The 21,458-nt window shown below is 40.8% G+C and overlaps 1 protein-coding gene across 1 annotated transcript in view; it reads left to right on the forward strand.

Annotated features, from left to right (window-relative positions):
* Window positions 1-21,458, forward strand: part of BTBD9 (BTB domain containing 9) — a 912,643-nt gene that overhangs the window by 832,157 nt on the left and 59,028 nt on the right. The window contains exon 10 of the mRNA XM_044060308.1: window positions 3,886-3,964. Within this exon, the coding sequence (XP_043916243.1) occupies window positions 3,886-3,964 (79 nt within the window). The remainder of the gene's footprint in view (window positions 1-3,885; window positions 3,965-21,458) is intronic.

Consider the following 21,458-nt stretch of genomic DNA (forward strand, 5'->3'; position numbering starts at 1 on the left):
CAGATAGAGTTCCTTTGGTGGGCGGAGGCCTGCCACCAAAACAAGGGACTGCCATTCACTCTACCCCCTGCCACCCAAACCCTAACAACAGACACATCAGACTATGCATGGGGGGCTCACTTGGCAGGGAAGTGCATTCAGGGCAAATGGAACCCAAGTCAAATGCACCTGCATATTAATCAAAAAGGAATGTTAGCTGTACAGAATACTCTTGACAGCCTTCAAGGACCATATTCTTCCAGGGCAATTAATGGTAAAGCTGGACAACACCACTGTCATGCGGTACACAAACAAGCAGGGGGAACCCACTCATACCCTCTCTGCAGACTAGCCATGGCTCTGTGGAACACAGCCTTGAGCTACCAGGTGCACCTACAGGCTCAATTCCTGCCAGGAAAGCTAAATACACTGGCAGACGACCTAAGCAGAAATCTCATGGACCCACACGAGTGGAAACTGGAACCAAAGATATTCAACATGTTGAGAAACAAATGAGGGAACCTAGATATAAACCTGTTTGCCTCCCCCCAGAACTACCAGTTGGAAACATTCTGCACAAGGACTCCCCACAAACAGGCTTGGAAAGTGGATGCCCCGTCCTTCACCTGGAAAAACCTTTCAGTTTATGCCTTTCCCCCTCTGCCTCTCCTCTCCAAGGTACTACTAAAGATCAAACAGGACAAACCAAGGATGATACTGATTGCACCAGACTGACCATGCCAACACTAGTACCCCCTTTTGCCCATTATGTCACCGCTGGCACCATGGCACCTGCCTCAGACCCCTGCCCTGCTGTCCTAGCAGAAGGACCAGATTCTGCACCCACAGCTTCAAACACTGAATCTGGCAGCCTGGCTAATTACCTGATCTCTCCGCTACCATCCCTCAGCAAACAAGTGTTGGATCTCATTCTGGAGGCAAGGATGCCTAGTACTAGAAAATCCTATGCTGAAAAATGGAAATGATTCTGTTCCTGGAACCAAACTCAGGGGATGGGCACAGCAGAGCCCAATTTACCTCAGATTCTTCAATACTTAACTGAGATGCTTCACAAGGGCCTTTCCTTTTCCTCCATCAAAATTCATGCCTCAGCCATTTCAGCTTATTATAACACAGAACCACCCTTTTTCTCTCATCCACTGCTGAAGCAGTTCCTCAGAGGGGCCAAAAACTTAAGACCACCCAGGAGAGCCCCTACTCCAGCCTGGGACTTTAACTTTGTATTGGAAAAACTCATTCAACCTCCTTTTGAGCCAGCTGCAAATGCAGAGTTGAAATTCCTTTCTTGGAAAACTGCCTTCCTTTTAGCCATCACTTCAGCAAGAAGAGTGTCTGAATTACAAGCCCTCATGGCAGTGAAGTCTTTTATCATTTTTCATGCGGACAGGGTGTCCCTCAGGACCAGTTCCTTCTTCATGCCCAAGGTATCCAGTGTAGCCCTTAATCAGTCCTTTCACTTCTTTTCTAATCCACAGAACAAAGGGGAATGGATAATGCACTCCTTGGATGTGCACAGACAACTTAGATTTTATTTGGACAGAACTAAACCTCTCAGGAAATCTGAACAGATGCTGGTTGCATTTGCTGCAGGGGCAGAGGGGAAGGCCATTTCAAAGCAAACCATTTCTAAATGGATAGGTCATTGCATTCATTTCTGCTATAAGCACCATGGAAAACCTACCCCACAGGGGATTAGACCACATTCAACCAGGGCTGCATCTACCTCTGCAGCCTTTCTCAGAGGTGTCCCTACCAGGGACATACTAAAAGCTGCTACCTGGAGTTCTGTACATACTTTCACCAAGCATTATCACTTGCCAATTTTCTCTAAATCCAGAGCTAGTTTTGCCACTGCAGTCTTGCAGGCCTTATAGCTGGTCCTAATGCTATCTAATTTCCTCCTCCCATCCGTAGCTTTGGGAATCTACCCAAATGTGATGACTGCAACAGTGAAACATGAAGAGCATAGTACAGTTGTGTACATTTACCATAAATGTAGATGTTCGAGTGTATTCACTGTTGCAGTCCTAGTTACCCTCCCTCCAACCCCCTGACTTATATTGGCTTGTACCTCTATTCTTGCTTACTGTGCTTAAAGCTTTTTGGTGTATTTGCTTTTTTGTTGGAGATGTAACCTTGTATATATGTAATTGCTTCCCATTATGGGGGCACCTGACATCTGGGGCAAGAAAAACTGATGTAATGGTGTCTGCTGCATGCTTTATACCCCTGACTACCTGACGTCATGGAAGATGAGACAGCAACCGACACAGGACCCAAGACTTTGATAATCAGGCCAGCTGAGGGCTACTGCAAGCAGATAACCCTAATATGATGACTGCAACAGTGAACACACTCGAACATCTACATTTATGGTAAGTGTACACAACTGTACTTTCCTTCCCTTGCTGTGCAACTCTAACTGAACTTGTGTACTGGTTTTCTTCTGAAGGCTGCAAAGTATCTTAATATAGCAACTGATCAGATGCTTCCCTCTGCACTGGTTTCTCATTAATTTGGGGATTCATTGTTCTGTCATGCTGTGATATCAGAGTTAGATTTTATACACTAAATCCTTCAATTTGCAGGTAGTCCGTAACTTCATTTTCTATTTCTTTAACTTCTCCATTACTGATACTCTTTTCTGTTTTCCCTCTTTGTTTTCTTATTTTTTTGTATTGTAAAATTTTCCATATCTGGATGCCTTTGCCTATATTTCTATTTAAATATCTTTGGTGCTGCTTTTTTATATTGATTAGTTTTGCTTTCTCCTTTGCATAAATATTGCACCGTATCAAATCCCCCCCCTCCATGTCCATATTTCTTCTTGAGATGACTCCCACTCCCCCTGTTCCCCCTTACTTGGGGGACTCGTTCCATCATGCTGTGACATAACCTGTATTATACTTAATATACTAAATCCTTTGCATCGCATGTATTCTATAACTTCAGTTTCTATTTTTACATTCCCCCTTTGTGATCTTAGTTTTTGTATTATGAAATTTTCCATATCCGAGTGCCTTTGCCTGTATTTCTCTTCAAATATCTTTGGAGCTGTTTTTTTGTATTAATTAATTTGGCTTTCTCCTTTGCATAAATATTGTACCATATCAGAGCTGTCTTTCTTTCCCATGTCCATATTTCTTGTTTATATCTTTCAAAAATCTGTAAATTTTGTTTATATGTTTATATATTTTTTTTTCCCATTGTAGGAATGTTTCAGTGTCGTGAGGATTCTGCATTGTCATTTTTGTCAAGTCCTGGCACCAGTGCGCCTACTAAGTTTGGGTAGTTTTTTTATTTTTGTACTTGTACTCCCAACTGTGTGGAGTCTGCATGTCTTCCCAGTGGTCGAGTAGCATTCGAAAGACATGCGTGAATGGGCGTTCCTTTGTTGAAGGTTGGGAGTTGAGCTGGAACCTTGGCATCGTAGAAAATCTACTGCCAATCATTAGCGGACCAGAGTTCCGCTTTGGCGACCCCTAACCAGGAAAAGCCGAAAGAAAAACAACTCCTCTCAGCTGTATTTTTAGTCCACTTCTGTCCATGATGTATGCTATATAAAATACAGTCATCTTGGTGAGAATTTGTAAAAACAGGGTCCACCTTGTGAAGGTACTCACCAAGACTTGAGGATGAATTCAGTTCCAGCAATTCTATTCTCCTTTGCTTGCTGATTTTATCATCTCTCCACTCAGAGTCCTTAAAGTGGGTCTCTGTTCTCCTTACCAGTTTGGGGTTCCAGGTAAATGTCCAAAAATCCTCATTGTTGAGCCATGAGAGGATCCTTTTGTTGATCATCTAGTTTTGCAAAATGTTTTTTATTTTCTATAAGATTTATTATTTTCTTTTCTTTAATTAAGCCATATCTCTTTGGTGTTGCAGGTCTTGGCAGATACTGTCATTTGAGAGACAACCTGCATCATTAATCAGAATAGTTGGAACACACAACACAGCCAATGAGGTAAGGGAGTATGGAATGAAAATAACTGCAAATGTTGCCTTTGCTAAAAAAGTAATCTATCCTGGTAAAATATTTAATTGTTCATGGTAATAAAAAATTGAGATTAGTGCCAAAGATGATAGCTTTCTGTGTCATCATTTTTGACTGACACTTTTGTTTAAGTATGACATGAAAAGGGCTTGATCCACAGACACAAATATCACCATAGCAATTACTTGAAGTGATCTTTGGTATTTTCATCAAATTGTCTTTTTAGATAAAACCATAAGAATACTGCATGTCTGGGGAGTTCACACTCAGCTAGGCAGCACTAATAACAGAAACATCATCCCTCTGTATGAAATATTATTCTGACTCATTTGATGACACCTTCTCTACAGAGATGAGAGGGATAATAGAAGGCAAAGAAGGCTAGACTAGTACAATTTCTGTAATAGATGCCCTATAAACATAGGAGAAAGAGCATGACAAGTATACCCTTGGGATCAAGGAAACAGTAACTTTCAGACAGGAAACAGCAAAGTGAAAATGATAATATCAAGGGAGCATAACTTGAAAATGGTGGCAACATGACACTATGAAAGAATATTTTGTGACTGCGTGGAGAAACCCTTTCACAGAAGGTAGCAGAGTCACAAATGTGAGAAATATAGACGTGAATACAGGAGTAAGTTCAAATACAGAAAATGCAGTTTCGCTGTGATCTGGAGTGTGTAGACATGCATACTTTCTCTGCTACCACATTCTATGCAAATTTATAATGTAGTCATCAATTAAACAATGCCTGATAAACCTGCACAAGAAGCTACTTAATTTAAGGACTCTTTAAATAGGGTCTGGCTAAATCAAGATATTCAGGGAAAATGCATCCCACGTTTTACCTTCTGAGGATAAATTGAGGCATTTACATTATTGTACTTTAAACAATGTTGAACTTTTTATATAGATTTTTGAAGGCGGTTAAATGACTTGTATCATGTTAAGGAACTTCTGTGCTCTGTGCCATTTTCTAGTGACTTTTTTCATGTCAAGGAACTCGTATGCTCTATGCCAGTTTCTCTGGTTACCAAGCAGATGAATTTCAAGTCCCTTTGTGGACTTGCGTAGCCTTAATGATACTGCCTTTTGCAATCCATATTTTTCTGCTGCTGAAGCGTATGCTGCTCTGAGGCTTTCAAGGATTAATGGTCAGCTTGTGCTTTCCTTTGATGTCCTTCCATATCACTTTTACAGTATTCATCACCTAAGGTATCTCCTGCCAAAGATAGCCCAACATTTGGACAGTATACCAAAGCCTTTACATCTTCTTGCCATGGCTGAATCTGCGTACCATGAGCTACAGCTGTCTCTTAAGTTGAACATCAAGATGTTTCAGCCTGAAGCTGTTGCTATTCAGCCTCCACCAGGTGTCTCTCTCAAGGTGAGTGAAGACCCCCGAAGACTGTCCAGTGCCGACACCGGTTTCCACTGCCACAGACCTATCGGAGGCCATTACAGAACCGACTTCTTGCAGATCCTCTGAAGCTTTGCAGACATCCACCATGGACGTTGAGGGGGAACCATGACTGATTATTTCCAAAGGACCTAGGGATATTACCCAGATTCTGCATAAGGAAGAAGTGCCAGATAACCTTATCGAGTCTAGGTGTGGCTCAGAACCTCTTAGCGTAGTCAAAGCCGACGTCTCTCTTAAGAAGAAACAGAAAACTAAGCATGTTCTTTTCATTGCTGCGCATTCTATGAAGGAATGGCAGAGTTTTACCCAAGGCTTGTTCAATGCTTTGATGGCTTTTATGACCGCCTCAGAGAGGTGTCTGTTCTTGCTTCTCCTTGGTCCTCTACTCCTGCCAAATGGACTAGGGAGTCTGATTCTTCAGATGAGGGAGGAGACTCTGGGGATGGGTCACTGGCCTTACCCCTCCCAGATTGCCTCTCCTTTAGACTATGGGTATGAGGAAGAGGATTCCTTGAGTCTCGATCCCCCTTTTGAGAAATTTTGTTTTGTAGATGCAGTAGCTCATATGATAGAACATTTTAAGTGGGATTGCTCTCAAGTGTGCGATATTCAAAAGGGATTTTTATGAGATGTTGCAGGTGGAATCTCCTAAACCTTCTGCTATTCCCCTGTGTTGGATGCCTTGTTGGGTACATTTGCAGCTGCTTCTTTGGCCTTTGACTCCCAGCCTTTGGCCCATAAGAACCCTTACCATGTCTATAAGGTTCCTGAGATCTTTAATTACCTCTACAATTGTCCTTCTTTAGACCCTGTGGTGGTCTGCGTTTTTGTGGATAAGCCATCCAGCTTTTACCCTTGTCCAAGCTTCTTCCTTCTGATAAAGATAGTTGGGATATGGAGATGCTGAGGAAAACACATGTACTTCTGCTGATTTGGCCTTTAGGGCCATTAATTATCATACTCGTATGACACGATATGTTTTGACTCTGTTGTCTCAGCTTGGAGTGGTTTTGTCTGACCTTCCTGATTCTGAAGGTAAGATTGCTGCCCTGTCCTTGTTGACCTCCACTTCTCAGGTTGCCTGTCACTCAGTCAAATGTAGTTATGATGCAGCCGATGCATGTTCTAGGGCTACTGCTTCTGATTCAGTTATAAGGCGGTATTCTTGACTTTACCTCCAGGCTGTACATGATGACATTAAAACCAAAATACCGGATGCTCCCTTTGGTAAGGCTGATGCCGCTTTAAGACTCTTAAAGATAAAGGTAATGTGGTATAGGATCTTAAACAAATCTTTGTTTGTCCCATACGCATATTTCAGAGAAGATATCTTTCCAAGTCTCCCTTTGTGCACAAGCAGCCTTGTGGGAAAGAAAGCTTTTAAGAGTATATTCTCTGATAAGCCCACTCAGACTTCCAAAACTCAAAAGCCCCTTTTCAGAACAAACCTGCCTCCGTCTGACATATTTTCTCCTCTTCCCCTCAGCCGGGTTCTCCTGTCTTTTCCTGTTTGGAAACATAACTTCAGACTCTCTGGTTCTGTCCATTAACTGTCAAGGTTATTTTATGGTATGGAAATCCATTCCTCCCTTCTTGGGGCTCCCTCAACCTCCTCCAGACCAACATGCTTATTTTTCCAGGGTCCTTCAGGATTTACCAGACCTAGGCCCCATTCAGCCCATTCCATACTCAAAAAGAAGCAGTGTTTTATTTCAGAAATGTTCTGATTCCCAGAAAAAAAGGGTCTTTGACATCAGTCCTGGGCCTTTCCTTTCTAAATATTTTTCTAAATATTCCATCCTTTGGGATGCTATCCCTACAAATTCTGTTTCCCCTATTATTTCCATGGGCCTTTTTGGTCTCAAAAGACCTAAAGGACACCTATCTTCATATTTCCATTCACCCTCTTGTCAGGAAGTTTTGTGTGTTTCTCTGTTTCTTCTTATTATTTTCCATTCTCTGGTTTGCCATTTGGTCTTTCTACTGCTCCAGTGGTCATCATATGTCTGACCCCTGTAATTGCTTTTTGCAGGCTTCAGGGAATTCAGATATTCCCCTCTCTGAATGACCTGCTTCTTCAGGCTCCCTCTCAAACCAGGCTTCTACAGGATCTGCACTTCACTGTGCTCCTTCTGCACAGTCTGGAATTCACCATCAATCTCAGGAAGTCAAGTCTGACTCCATCTCAATATCACATTTTTCTGTGCTACAGAATCCAAACCATTCCAATGTTGGTTCTCTTCCTTCTTTCAAGGTTCTTTCTCTGATGACCTATTTACAGTCTGCTTCCTCTTTCTCTCCTTCCAGCAAGAGAATTTCTCTGAGTCCTGCACCTCATGGCATCTACCATTCCCATGCTGCCCTTTGCCAAGTTCCATATGAGAAAACTTCTGGTACCGGAAGGCAGTTTGGCTCCAGCATTGTCACCCTCTTGAATTTCCAATCCTCTTACTTCTTTGTCTCAAACTCAAATTTCTCGGGTGGATTCAGTAGATCTCCCTCAATCCAGATTTACCTTTTTAGATCCCCACCTCTACTCAAGAGCTGTTAACAGACCCTTCAAATCTAGGGAGGGGAGCCTCTTCCAACAATCAGGGTCTATGACCTCTTCATCAGAGGTCAGACCATGTCAACATAAAAGAAATTACGGTGCTCGTTCTTGCTCTTCAGGTCTTCCATTCCCTTTGGTCCCCAGGCCAATTAAAAATCTTTACTGACAACACCACAGTTATGTAGTACATCAACAAACGGGGGGTTACAAGGTCTTTTCTTCTTTGCAGACTAGCCCTTCAGGCCTGGGGTTTGGCTGCCATTAGGTCACTCTTTAGGCAGTTTACATTCCTTCAGAATACAACTTGTTGGCAGACTCCACAAGCAGGTCCAGACACAACCTCACGAACGGATACTTCACAAATCGGTGTTTCTAAACATAGTGAATTGGTAGGGTATTCCTGAGGTGGACCTTTTTTGCCTCCTCTCTGAACAGGCAACTTCCTCTGACTTGGAAGGTGGACAGCATGTCTGTTTCTTAGAAGGGGATGTTTCTGTATGCTTACTGTCCTCTTCCTCTACGTCCCAGGGTCCTGCACAAGATCAGGAAGGGCTCTCCAGAAATCTTGTGGTAACTCCCTTTTTAGTAAAAATTTAGACATCACTATTGTCAGGCAGCTTTTCTGATTGTAGTTATATGACCTTGTGTATTTTTTGGATTATCTTTATTATATTAGATTGGACCCCTTTTTGAGTAGGCCAGGTATATTGAATTGTTTTAATAATTTGATATATAGATTTTCTTATATTAGGGGATTTCTGCCCTTATAACCATTGAATACACATTTTTGAATGGTTTCATATTCATTGGTCCGGGCTTATTGAGAAGCTTATGTATGCCTAAATTATTTTAATTTTTTTAGGCTATTCATGCCTGTGGTTTTGTTGTGCAGCACCATCTCCATTCCACCTATTCCTACCTTGTGAGCTAAGCGGGGCTCTGATTTTGACCCAAGAAAAAACATATATTTTTATATATATTTTTTATTCTTCATCAATCTGACCAGTGGCTTATTGGTTCAAATAAGGACCGGCAAATAACCTGGCTTAGTCCATACAGTTTTTTGGTGGTTAATGTTTCACATTTATATATTACTACAGGCTTATTGCTTATTGATCCATTTTTTGAACCGGCCAAGGTCAATCCATATGGTATTTTGGAATATACAGGACTTCAAATATATGTGACAATTTTGTGTTCTTGCATTTTGTCCATTAGTTGATTATTCTTCTATATATATACTTTGTATTTTTCAAGTCAACATCATCTCCATGCTCAACATGGAATTGGATCATTTACTCACAGGCTTATCTGCTGATAGAGATGATCTATCAGCTTTTGGATTAGGACCACTTGGTGAATGTTTGGAGAGCTCTGGTGCTACACTCAATAATGACAGTTGTTAGAATATTTTCTCAAACTTAAATAAACATATGAGATCTTTGCGAAATAATGTTTGGCATTATAAGCTTTTCCGTGCCTATTTGACCAAAAGAATTACCCCACGTGGTTTAAGGATACGTACACAACCATTGGTGAATAACCCTGATGATCTCTTACTCAAACAATGGGGGGAGGTTCAACAAGAGTAGTCAAACAAAAATGCTGTGCACGTAGGTTCCGCACGGCCGGGAAATCTCATGGAAGAAACACAAATGGCCAGCAGTTGATGTGGTTCAGAGTATAAAATAAAGCACCAACACAAGTGCTAAAATAAGAAACTTTAATGAACAAAGTTTCTTATTTTAGCCCTTGTGTTGGTGCTTTATTTTATACTCTGAACCACATCAACTGCTGGCCATTTGTGTTTCTTACGGGAGGGTCAACAAGAAACATCTCTTAAATTTGTTGAAATATTGGCTAATTATCACAACAGGATTATTGATCAAGAAATAGCATCTAATACCTTACTCAGTGATAAAGCCAATCGGTTTGAGGGACTACATATACCAATAGCATAAAGATTTTAAGTAAAGGATTGTTAACATTAGAAACTCAGTTAAAAGAAAGGAAGAGAAAGAAGTTTCAAAGAGACTTAGATGATTATTCCAAAGGTGATCCCTTTAATTTTGAAAATAAAGTAAAACATGTCCGATTTAGTTCAAAAAATCGGACAACTTCCAAAAGGAAACGCAATAAATATATTCTAAAAAAGGGTGCACTTTATAACACAGACACATCAGCTGAAGATTCTTCTTCAGGTTTAAACACTGATTCTGTGGGTGCTATAGGCTCACCAGCAATGAAAAGAAGGAATTCCCTAACCACTCAGGGTTTACAAACAGGAGGGGGGGGGGGGCCAGAAAACATAAAAGCTGTAGACAATATGGAAAGTCTACTTCAGATGTTTGTGTCCAAAGAACAAATGTGAACATAACAAACATTTCATCTCATGTCCTTACCGCCTCTGAAATTGAAATTCTCAATAAAGGGTTATCATTTATTCCTGGTTTCTTTGTTTCAGAAGAAAGTTTTGTTAATGACATCATTTCATATTGCAGGATTCTTAACCTCAAATTAGTTTTTCAAGAACAACAGTCATCAAAGATCTCTGATGAATTTAAATATCGCAAATCCACTTTTATGCCTCCCATGAATCAACATGTTTCAACATGCGATTATTAAAGACCTCCACTTTCAATACAGGTCATTTATTCCTTTACCCAATAATATATCAAGAACATGCATGGACAACATAACCAGCTCCCGATTGTTAGCTAGTTTGGTAATCATTGGTGCTGACAAAGGGGTTCGATAGTAATACAGGATCTGTCTCAATATGACAATGAAGCTTTTAGACAATTGTCCAATGTACAGTACTATACCCAATTAACCATTGACCAAGCAATTGTCTTCAAGCAACAGATTGATTCTTTCCTTACATTAGCTGTTGAAGAAGGTATCATCACCAAGAACACACAGTCCCAACTCACTGTATTCAACCCTTGCCCACAGTACATATATTTTCTACCAAAAATACACAAAAACCTCCAGAATCCTCCTGGCAGACCTATTGTTTCTGGCAGGAATTCATTAACTGAACCTTTATCTCTCTTCTTAACCAAATACTTACAGCCGCTTTTAAAATGTGTCAGAGCAAGGATTAGGGACACCACGGAATTTCTTCAAATCATTTCTGAAACACAGTTGGAACCAGACTGGTTACTTTGTACACTGGATGTAACATCACTATACACCAACATTCCCCACTGGGCTGGTTTGGAGGCCTTAGAATATTGGCTCAATAAGACTGAATTATACAAACCCGGCTTTAATACTCTTTTGTTGTGTTTGACAGAACATGTATTGACAAAAAATGTATTCTTTTTCAAGGGAAACTGTTATTTGCAAACTAAGGGGACCGCCATGGGGGCTTCTTTTGCTCCTGTATACGCAGATTTGTTCATGGCATATTTCGAAGAACAGGTCATTTATGACACTTCGCACAATATTTGTATAGAAGAAATGGACATCTGGCGTAGATATTTGGACGACTGCTGGTTGGTATGGAGGGCGGATACTGAATATGTTTTGGAATTCACCACATACTTGAATGAAAATAAATGGGGAATCGAATTCTCTGAAAACTATGATAAAAATAAAAAGTTTTTTTGGGTGTTCTGGTTTGCCGCGCATCTGATCATACGTTGACTATAGAAATTCATCAAAAATTCCCTGAGAATAATTCACTCCTCCATGCCTCCAGCTTTCACCCCCCACCCCCACATTTGCAAAAACATTCCCAAATCCCAGTTCATGCGTGTCAAGCGCATTTGTTCTGATCAACACACCTATACACAATTTAGGGACGATTTAGTTCTCAGATTTCATGACCGGGGTTATAAAATGGGTCAATTATTACACACTAAACACACTGTGGACAATATGAAAGGGATGATCTCCTTCTTTATAAAAATAGGAATCAATCAAATTCTAAACCACCCAGACTCATCACTACATATGGACGTGAGACTAACATACTAATCAATACTGTCCAGCAAAACTGGAATATATTAACATGTGATCCGAACCTCAATGAAATACTTGGTGACAGGTGCCTGTTTTCTTTTCGTAAAGGCAGAAATTTATCTGCTTTTTTCAATCATTTCAAACATTTTGAAGCCAGAAGTACCAACACTATACAAACCACACTATCAGGTGAAGCTTTACTTGGATGCTTTCCTTACGGATACTGCACACATTGTGCCAAGTTACTTAAAACAAAAAATTTTAGTAGTCAAAACACCCCCGAGGTTTATAATATAAAATTTTTTGCCAACTGTTCCTCGGACTGGGTAATATATTTGGCCAAGTGCAACTGTCCTGCATTTTACGTTGGTCATACTTCAAGACCCTTGAAATTCAGAATATCTGAACATCTCAGTGACATCAAAAACAAGAGAGAAACTAATGCTCTTTACAAGCATTCATTAATACACAGTAATGCATGTTTTAGTTTCACCATTATAGATAAAATAAACAGATCCAGAAACAATAAATTAAGTTGGCATGAACTACTGAATTCCATGGAGAAAAAATGGATTATTAAACTTGGTGGTCTCTTTAAGCCAGGTCTTAATGAGCATTTGTAATTAATCACATGGTCTACTCATCTGTTTATAAAATGGTTCTTTTTTTGTGAATCTTTTACACTGATGAAGGCTCTGTATTGAATTAGCCGAAACCGGTCTGTCAAAAGAACCAATATACTTTTATTAAAGTATTCTATGTTACAATAAGGTGCCTTGTATGCTGGTCCTTGTTTTTTGTTTGGTAACTCCCTTTTGACCCACACAACGCTAGTTCCCCCTTTTCATCTGGCCAGGAAAAATCGTCACGTTACCTCACTGGCTGTATCTTCTTGGACCACTATATCCATTTTTTCCTAGCATCTATCTTTTGAACAGGACTTATAAAGAAAAGTCTACAGCCGTATTCAGAATGCTACCAATATATGTAATGCCGTACGAATTGCAAGAAGAGTCATTACTGGGCACATTGTGGGTGCTGTGAAGAGCACTACTGGCTGACATCAAAGAGTGAAGCAATACTAATTTCATGAACTTTAATCGTACTTTGACTTCGGAATGGGGTCCATTCCTGTTATGGTATTAGAAACCCAAAAGACTTGGAGAAATTAAAAAAAAAAACGAGGGTCCCTTAGGTCCTTTCTTACTTGTGTGAACTGCTGCATGCTGATTTTGCATATTTTTCTTTGAATGCTCACTTGCCAACAGTCTGTGCTTATCTGCCTTTGAACCCACCACTGATCTCTCATTTTGAGGTCAAACAATTCCTTAAAGGCGTTTTTCATATCAGCCCCCCAAGAAAACCTATTCCTCCCTCTTGGGATCTTAATTTTGTCCTTGAAAAAATTGACTCAGGCTCTATTTGAGCCTTCAGATGCTTTGCAGTATTCTACCTGGAAGATTGTTGTATTGGTTGTCCTTACTTCAGCCAAGAGATTGTCTGAACTTCAGGCTCTAATGGCATCTCCTCTCTTTTTGATTTTTCATTGGGACGGGGTATCTCTGCATACTAATCCTTCTTTTATGCCCAAGGTAGTTAATGAGATGTCTCTTAAGCAGTTTATCCAGCTTCCTTCCTTTTTTTTTTTTTTTCCTTTTGTGTAATCTGCTAGTGGGAAGGTTCTTCATATCTTGGATCTACATAGACAACCTCGGGTATTATTTAGATAAAACAAAAAATGTCCTGCAATCTGAGTACTTTTTTTTGTTTCTTTTCATTCCAAGACATTGAATTTGGCAGTTTCTAAGCAAACCATCTCTTCCTGGATTTCTAAGGCCATTTCTTTTTGTTATTCTTTTCATGGTAAACAGCTGTCTGCTTCAGTTCATGCTCATTATACAAGGGTAGTAGCCTGTTGTGGTGCTTTCTTCAAGGGTTTAGATGCTAGATCCATAGCTGAAGCTTCTACGTGATCCTCTGTCCACACTTTTACTAAACATTGCAAGTTGTATGTCATTTCTAGAGCCAAGGCAGGATTTGCCAGGGCTATACTTCATGGGTTTGTGGAGGGTTCCTCTTTGCCTTCCTCCTCCCATCCTTTAAAATAGCTTTGGTACTCTCCCTTGGGTGACGAATACTGCAACAGTGATATGGAAGGAAATAATACAGTTGTGTAAAATCTTACAATGACAGTAAGTAATCTTTTCACTTTACAGTATTCAGACCCTCCCTCCTGCCCCCTTATTTGTTTTTCTTCTGTTGGGAACGCTTTGCTGGCCAAGGGGTCTTTACCACATTGCCCTGTTTTCTCTCCTTTTCCTCTGTCCTCCTGGACGTGTATGTTCTCCTTTCTCCTGAGATTGCCCTAGTTCTCCTGGGGCACTTCAGTTCTGAGTATCCAGCGTACATATGTTACCTTTATGCCCTACACCTGAGCAGGGAGCATATTCCTGATGTGCAACACTTGGATATAAAGGGTTTGGTATACTGACTTGGATGTTGGGCTATCCTCTGCAGGAGATCCCTTAGGTGATGAATACTGTAAAAGTGAAAATAAGAGCATTTGCTGAAACAGTAAGATTTTACATAATTGTACTTTCCCTTTGGGAAAAAAATTCCATTTTCTTAATTTTGTTGATATTTTATTACCTTCCCATTCAGGAAAGTTATTTTAAAGCTAGGAGTGTTGTGTTTTATCCAGTTGTCTCAAGACTGTAATGTACTTTTAAACAGAGCACTCATTTTTTTCTGTCAGTTTAAAAGTGGTGTGAAGTAACTGAAAATGTTTTTCTGTGGAGAAACATAAAACATTTATTTTACTTTCATAGGGATGGCATAAAGTTTTAAAGTGCTTTTTACTGTGTTTTTCTGTCAGTAAAGTAACTTTTGTGGACTGGTAGTGCTTACCGGCAGTTGTTGCCCGTTTTCCAGAGGAAAGAGGCACCATTTTTAGCTTTACCATGGAACAGACTACAGGTCCCACAGTTGTTCCTTCTTCCAGCCACAAAAAGAAAAAAATTAAGCAAACAGCTTTTGCCACCACAGCAGGCTAGTAATTTGCATCTGCCACAGGTGGGTGACTCTGTTGTGGCCATTTGCTGTACCTGAGACCACTCATCGTTTACCACAGATCCCTGTGGTGTAGCCAGTGTGGATCTGGGATCAGCCACTTCCTCTGCAGCTGTTGAGGTGTCCTCAGTTGGCAAGGGAGAGCCATTCTTGTTGGTCCTTGGAGAGAGAACAAGGAAGGTTTCCTTCTTGTGCAAGAATGCTGTGCCCATCCTCGGGGAAGCTGCTGTTGCCATTAGCGACACAGTTGGCCCCATTTTTCCTGTCAAAAAGAAGCAGAAAACCAAGAATGTATCTACTTCTACTCAATTTTCTTTGGATAGGCATAGTTTACAAGGTCAAGATCAGGGTTTAAATCAGGCTATTTGATCCTTCTTGTAAAATGTTTCTGGTAAAAGAAAGGGGGATTCCTATTTTCATGAAGAGATTCAATATTCTGAATCTGAACAGGAAGATGCAAGGATGGATGCAGTTTTTTTCCTCAATTTCTGATTCAAACTTCAAGGAGAGCTCAGTTTCAGATTCTCCATGTGAGAGTTCTCTTTCTCTGAGACTATTGGAAGAATGTGCCAGTGATTTCAGTGGGAGAACACAGAGGTTTCTCACTCCCTCAGAAAATACCATGAGTTGTTACAGAAGGATTTTCCACATCCTACACCCATTCTGCCTACTTTAGAGGATGTATGTATTACTTCCTGCAGTTTTACTGATAGTCAGCTGCCACTAAAAAGCCAATAAGATGTTTAAAGTTCCTCATTTTTTTAAAATTGTATACACTATTCCCAAACCTGACCCAGACGCTGTAGCTTTAGTTAGTGCACTGCTGCTAAGCAAGTAGTTAATTCCAATCCTTCTGTTTCTGATAAGGTTGGCAAAGTTATAGATAGGTATGGGAAAAATGTGTGTACTACTGCAACTTTGATTTTCAGAATTTTGAATTGTCAGGCTCATGTGTTAATGTTTTTCTGACAACTTGTGAAAGTATGAGGATTTGTTTATCTACAGTTTCTTCCTGTGAAGAAAAATGCAGTGTAATGCCTCCAGGTGCTTCTGCAGTTGCATCCTATTGATGCCTCTAGGCGTCAAGTATTGCTTATTCATATTTCCATGAATAATTCTAAAACCATGCTAGGTACAAAAGTGTGAAAGATTTCATCGTAAAGCTTACACACTAGCAAAATTAACTGTATTGATATTTGATCTCTGTGTAGTTAGGGTAAAGATATATTATTTATTGTTTGTGTAATTTTTATGTTGCCATAAATTTCAAGTTTTTTTAAATATCTGAACAACAAAGTAACACAGACAGAACTGCCTAGCCTCATATGAAAACTCTCATCTAGTTGAACAAAATGTGGCATGTGCATAACTTGAGTGGTTGCTGAGATATTGAGTTGTTTTCAAAATATTAGAAACATAACCATTGCTCTGTTTACTGTGATCTGTAAAATGTTGTTTGAGACCAAGAACCTAAAGAATGCTACCACTATAAAATTGTCTGTGCTTAAGAGTTTGAAATTTATACTTTTTAGTAACCCCTGTGGTTCCAGAGATATGCACATTTGTTTGAAATGTAAGGACATAATTTTTATTCTTTCAAAAACCTCAGGCTCTGCCCATTGGAAGTTAGAGTGCAAACTTCCAGAGCTTGTACACGTCACTACTCATTGATTACAGAGTGTGTATATGACTCCATTGATACCTGTACCAAGGCTATGGCCCCTGGTACTGTTTTAAGGAGATTTGCCTGGGTGGATTCTCAAAACCTCCCAGGTGATATTAACAGTGAGATTTTAAATTCTCCCTTGGAGTGAGATTTAGTATTTGGGCTTCTCTGTTGCAAAGGTGATCAAAATTTGTGATTCAGGGAGTCTCTTAAGACTTTTCAGCCCTCCTTTTCCAAATTTTCCAAGTGATTTTCTGTCTCCTCATCTAATTTTGCCAAAAACAGAATAAACAGTCTCAGTAAAATGCAGATAAACATATATGTAAGAAGAAATGGCAAGAGGGGTCCAAAAAAGATGTCTCAAACCTCTCAAAACCAAGGGAAGTCCAACAAATCTGAATAACTGTTCGAGAGACCTTGTGACCCCTCCCATCCTGACCCCCCTTTTTTTCAGAATGTCTGAATCTCCATTTTTCTCTTTGGCAACAGATTGTTTCAGACAAGTAAGCATTCTGAAAATCATTCATCAAGGTTGCAGGTGGCAGTGGGTGCAAATTCCTCCTCTCCAGGTGGTCATTCCTCATCCTCCAGATCAGACTCTTTTGTTTCCACTGGTTCATCATCACATGCTTTCCCCAGAAGTGATAGAAGTAGTTCCTCCTTCCCAGGTGGGGAATGTTTTTTATTCAAGGATGTTCCTAGTGCCAAAGAAAGAAATTGCTTGGAGATCATTTCTGTATCTTTCCTTCCTAAACCTGTTTAAACATGATGTCACTTCACTACCTGTTACCTCTTCCTCTTTCAAGTTTTCTGGTGACACTAAACCTAAAAAAAGATGCTCATCATCACATCCCTATTCATCCAGACTTCAGACATTTCTTAAAGTTTTGGTTTTGGTGCCAACAACATAACCAGCGCACATTCAGTGTTAATGTATCTGGTTTTGCAATGTTTGTCTGAGTTGCTATCCTTTGGTCTTTCTTTTTCTACCTTCTAGATTCATTTATCTACCATTTAAGCATGGCTGTCCATGGATCCCCCTCTTTCTATGCATTATCTTGTGAAAATGTTTTTGAAAGTGGTTTTGCATAAGAGACTTCCAAGAATACCAGTGGCTTCTCCTTGAGACCTTAATTGTGTATTAGAGTAGCTAGCACTTGCTCCACTTGAATCAGTTCCTCAGGCTGACTTAAGGTTCTTAACATGGAAAACTGTTTTACTTATTGCTCTGATCTCTGCAGTAAGAGTGTCTGAGTTACAAGCTCTTATGGTGAGTCATTCTTATCACATTTTTACAGAGACCAGGTTTCTTTGAGAACTAATCCTTCTTTTATGCCTAAAGTGAGATCCAAGTTTACTTTAAGCCAAACTATTCATCTCTCTGTTTTCTTTCCTGAACCCAAAAATGAGACAGAAAGGATACTTCATATCTTGTATGACCACACAAAACTCTTTTGCTATCTTTACAGAACAAAATCTTTCACATCTTTGGATCAGTTGTTAATTTCTTGTGAAGGTAAGATGAAAGAACAACCTGTGTCTAAATGGACTGTTTCCAAATAGTTATTCTCACAACAAAACTATTCCAGGCTTGGGTCAAGGCTTAATCTTCCAGGACCTTGGCTTCATCTGCAGCAGCTTCGTCCTCTGTACATACTTTTACAAAATACTACAAGTTTGATTCGTTCTCTAGGTCTAGATCAGGCTTTTTTGGAGCATTTTCCAGGGGCTTCTGGACACATGTAACCAGACTACAGAAAGGCTTAGTCAAGAAACTCTCTAGTTCTGTCCCAATGTCCATGTCTGCTGAGGAACGGAAAACCTTTTCCTCCAGGATGGACACCCTACAGTCTATTGCCAACATGTCCATGAGGATAATTTGTCACGCTGCAGAAGAGACCTCAAAGGCGGCCAGGTCGGGCATTGCTGTCAGACACCATGCCTGGATACAGCTTTGTGATTTCTCAGAACCTTTCATGGTGTCCTTCACTAATACCCCTTTTGATGGATCATCTTTGTTTGGTCCCCCTGTCAAAGACACTCTGTCCCAAAGTGAAAATGACAGAAAGACCTTGTCTGCCATTGAAATCTGTTTTGTTATCCCACAATGGCCTTTTTCTAGGAATCAGTATGGAGGTAAACCTCTGTGGTTTCGAAAATCTCAAGGTCTTTTTCAGGTTTCACAGGGAGATTTTTTTCCTCCAGAGGCAGAGGCATATCTTTCAGTTGTCCAGATTTTCGCAGAATGTCCAGAATTCTGTCTCATATTTTTTGTCTGTTCGTCATAAAATTTGTGGTTTTCTGGCAAATCACTGGGATGATCTGAGGATTGAAGTCAGTAAATAATGACGTACATTTGTGATTCAGACTTCAAATCCTTCAGGAAATGTATGTTAAAACATACCTTGTTACTCTAACATTTTTCGAATTTTATAAAAGCAATATTTAAAAAATGTCCCCATTTTTGAACCTTTGTCCCCCCATTTTGTCAGACTTTGCCCAGATTTCTTGCACTAATAGGTTGAGAGCTATGGGCAGAGGTGGAAATGGTGCCAGTGGCAGATGCTGCCCTTGGGGCAGAGGGGGATCCAATGAACCAGGATCTCAAGATACTTTCTCCTATAGGCCCAATCAGTGATCCTGAGTGATTGCCCACTGCTCTTCTCTGGAGTAAGTCGGAAGTTGTTTGCCTTTGCACCCAACAGCCTGGGAAGCTATCAAGAACAATCGTTTGGTGTTAAATGTATCCAGAGGTTATTCCATACCCTATTTCTGAAAGCCTTCCCCAATCCTGATCCTCCCCGAAATTCCACCCAATCAGAGGGGAGGCGGCAGCTTTAGAGATTTCAAAGCTGCTCACAAAAAGTCATCCAAATACCCCAATCCCAGTACCAGCTCAGATCAGGCAATTACTCCAGATTCTTTTTGGTCCCCAAAAAGACAGAGGACGTCAGACCGATTTTGGATCTCAACAACCTCAACAAGTCAGGAGCCAAATCAAAGTTCTCAATGGTCACTATTCGGCCCATTTTGCCCTTCCTGCAGAAGGACAACTGGATGTGGTCTGTAGACCTCGAGGACATGTACTGTCATATCAAAATGAACAGGAGCTCCAGGAGGCTATCTTCACTTCCAGCTGAGAGGAAATCATTACCAATTCGGAGTACTTCCCTAGTGCCCCAGGGTGTTCACAAGATGCATGGCAGTAGTGGTAGCTCATTTCAGATTGCAAGAATTCCATGTGTTTCCCTACCTGGATGATTGGCTCTTCACTGCTCCCACCAGGCATCGACTCATCCAAACCAGGGATTACATTTTTCAGTTAGCCTCAACCTTAGGCATTTCTATCAGCCTGAAGAAATCACAACTTCAACCAGTCCAACTGATAGACTTCATCGGAGCCTGTTTGGATACAGTTCATTGTTTAGCTCTCCTGCCTCCATTCAGGATCTCCCTGTTAGGACTCCATATCAGACAGATATTGGATATTCATGCTCCTCCAGCAGGTGTTGTTCTCAGGGCTCTGGGTTCCATGGCTGGCACCATCACTCTTATTCCAATAGCATGACTTAATATACTGCAGTGGACCCTGGCGGTCCAGTGGTCCTCACTGTCGTATCCACTTTGCTATCCAGTAAATTTATCTGGAGTATGTAGGGAACCTCTTCTCTGGTGGTTCCAGTGAGAAGTTCTCCTACAAGGTCACCCCCCCGGTGGCCACACTGACCACAGACACTTCACAGTTCGGGTGAGGGGGCATTACCTGGATCAGACAGTCCAAGGCACGTGGTCCCATCTCGAGACCAACTTGCATATCAGTGTCTTTGAGATGAGACCAGGGCTTCTGGCGTTGCAAACACTTCATTCCTTTCTCCTTGCTGGGACTATTACAATTCAAATGGAAAACATGTATGTTGTCTGATATAGCAACAAACAGGGAGGAACCAAGTCTTACCCGTTATGTCAAGAAGCCATGAGGTTATGACAGTGGGCGATCATTTCCAATCGCTTTCTAGTGGCAACGCACATTCCAAGGAACTCAGACATCCTTGCGGACAAGCTCAGCAGAGCCACTCTGATGCCTCACAAGTGGCCTCTCAATACTTCAGTGGCAAACATGATTTTCCATAAATGGAATCGACCTTGCTGCAATCTCTTTACCTCTCCTTTCAATGCAAAATGCAGTAAGTTCTTCCCTCTGATCCCTCCTGAAGGACAGTCACCAAGAGACGGTCTGGTCCATGCTTGGCCCTGGGTCTGCTTTACGCTTATCCCTCTCTTCCTCTCATCCCCAAGTTTCTACAGAAAGCCTAGAGATTGAAGTGCAAATTAATCCTCATTGCTCCTTTTTGGCCCCAGCAAATTTGATTTCCCTTCCTTTGGTCTCACCTGGTTTGCCTGCCATGGACTCTGGACCCCGTTCCAGATCTTTCCCATCCATCAGGACAGACCCACCCAGGTCTCATGAACCTGAAACTGACCACTTGACTGCTCCAATTTCAATGATGGCTAGAACTCCCAGGCTTTCATCCTCAGTGAAAAAGATCTTGATCAGAGCCGATAAACCTTCCACCAGAAAGGTATACAATAGCAAATGCAAAAGGTTTTCTATTTGGGCCCAGCAACACCTTTTAGATACCTTTACTTTGCCTTTTCCTGCCATCTGGATTTCCTGTCCTCCATTTTTCATAACTGAGCTAGTTTCTCTACTGTGAAGGTTCAATTGGCAGCCATTTCCAATTTTCACACCAGAGAAAACTCATCTTTGGCTTCTTCTAAACTG

This window comes from Protopterus annectens, chromosome 1.part0 (genome assembly GCF_019279795.1).
Source record: "Protopterus annectens isolate FY-2018-M chromosome 1.part0, PAN1.0, whole genome shotgun sequence".
NCBI classification, from domain to species: Eukaryota; Metazoa; Chordata; order Ceratodontiformes; family Protopteridae; genus Protopterus; species Protopterus annectens.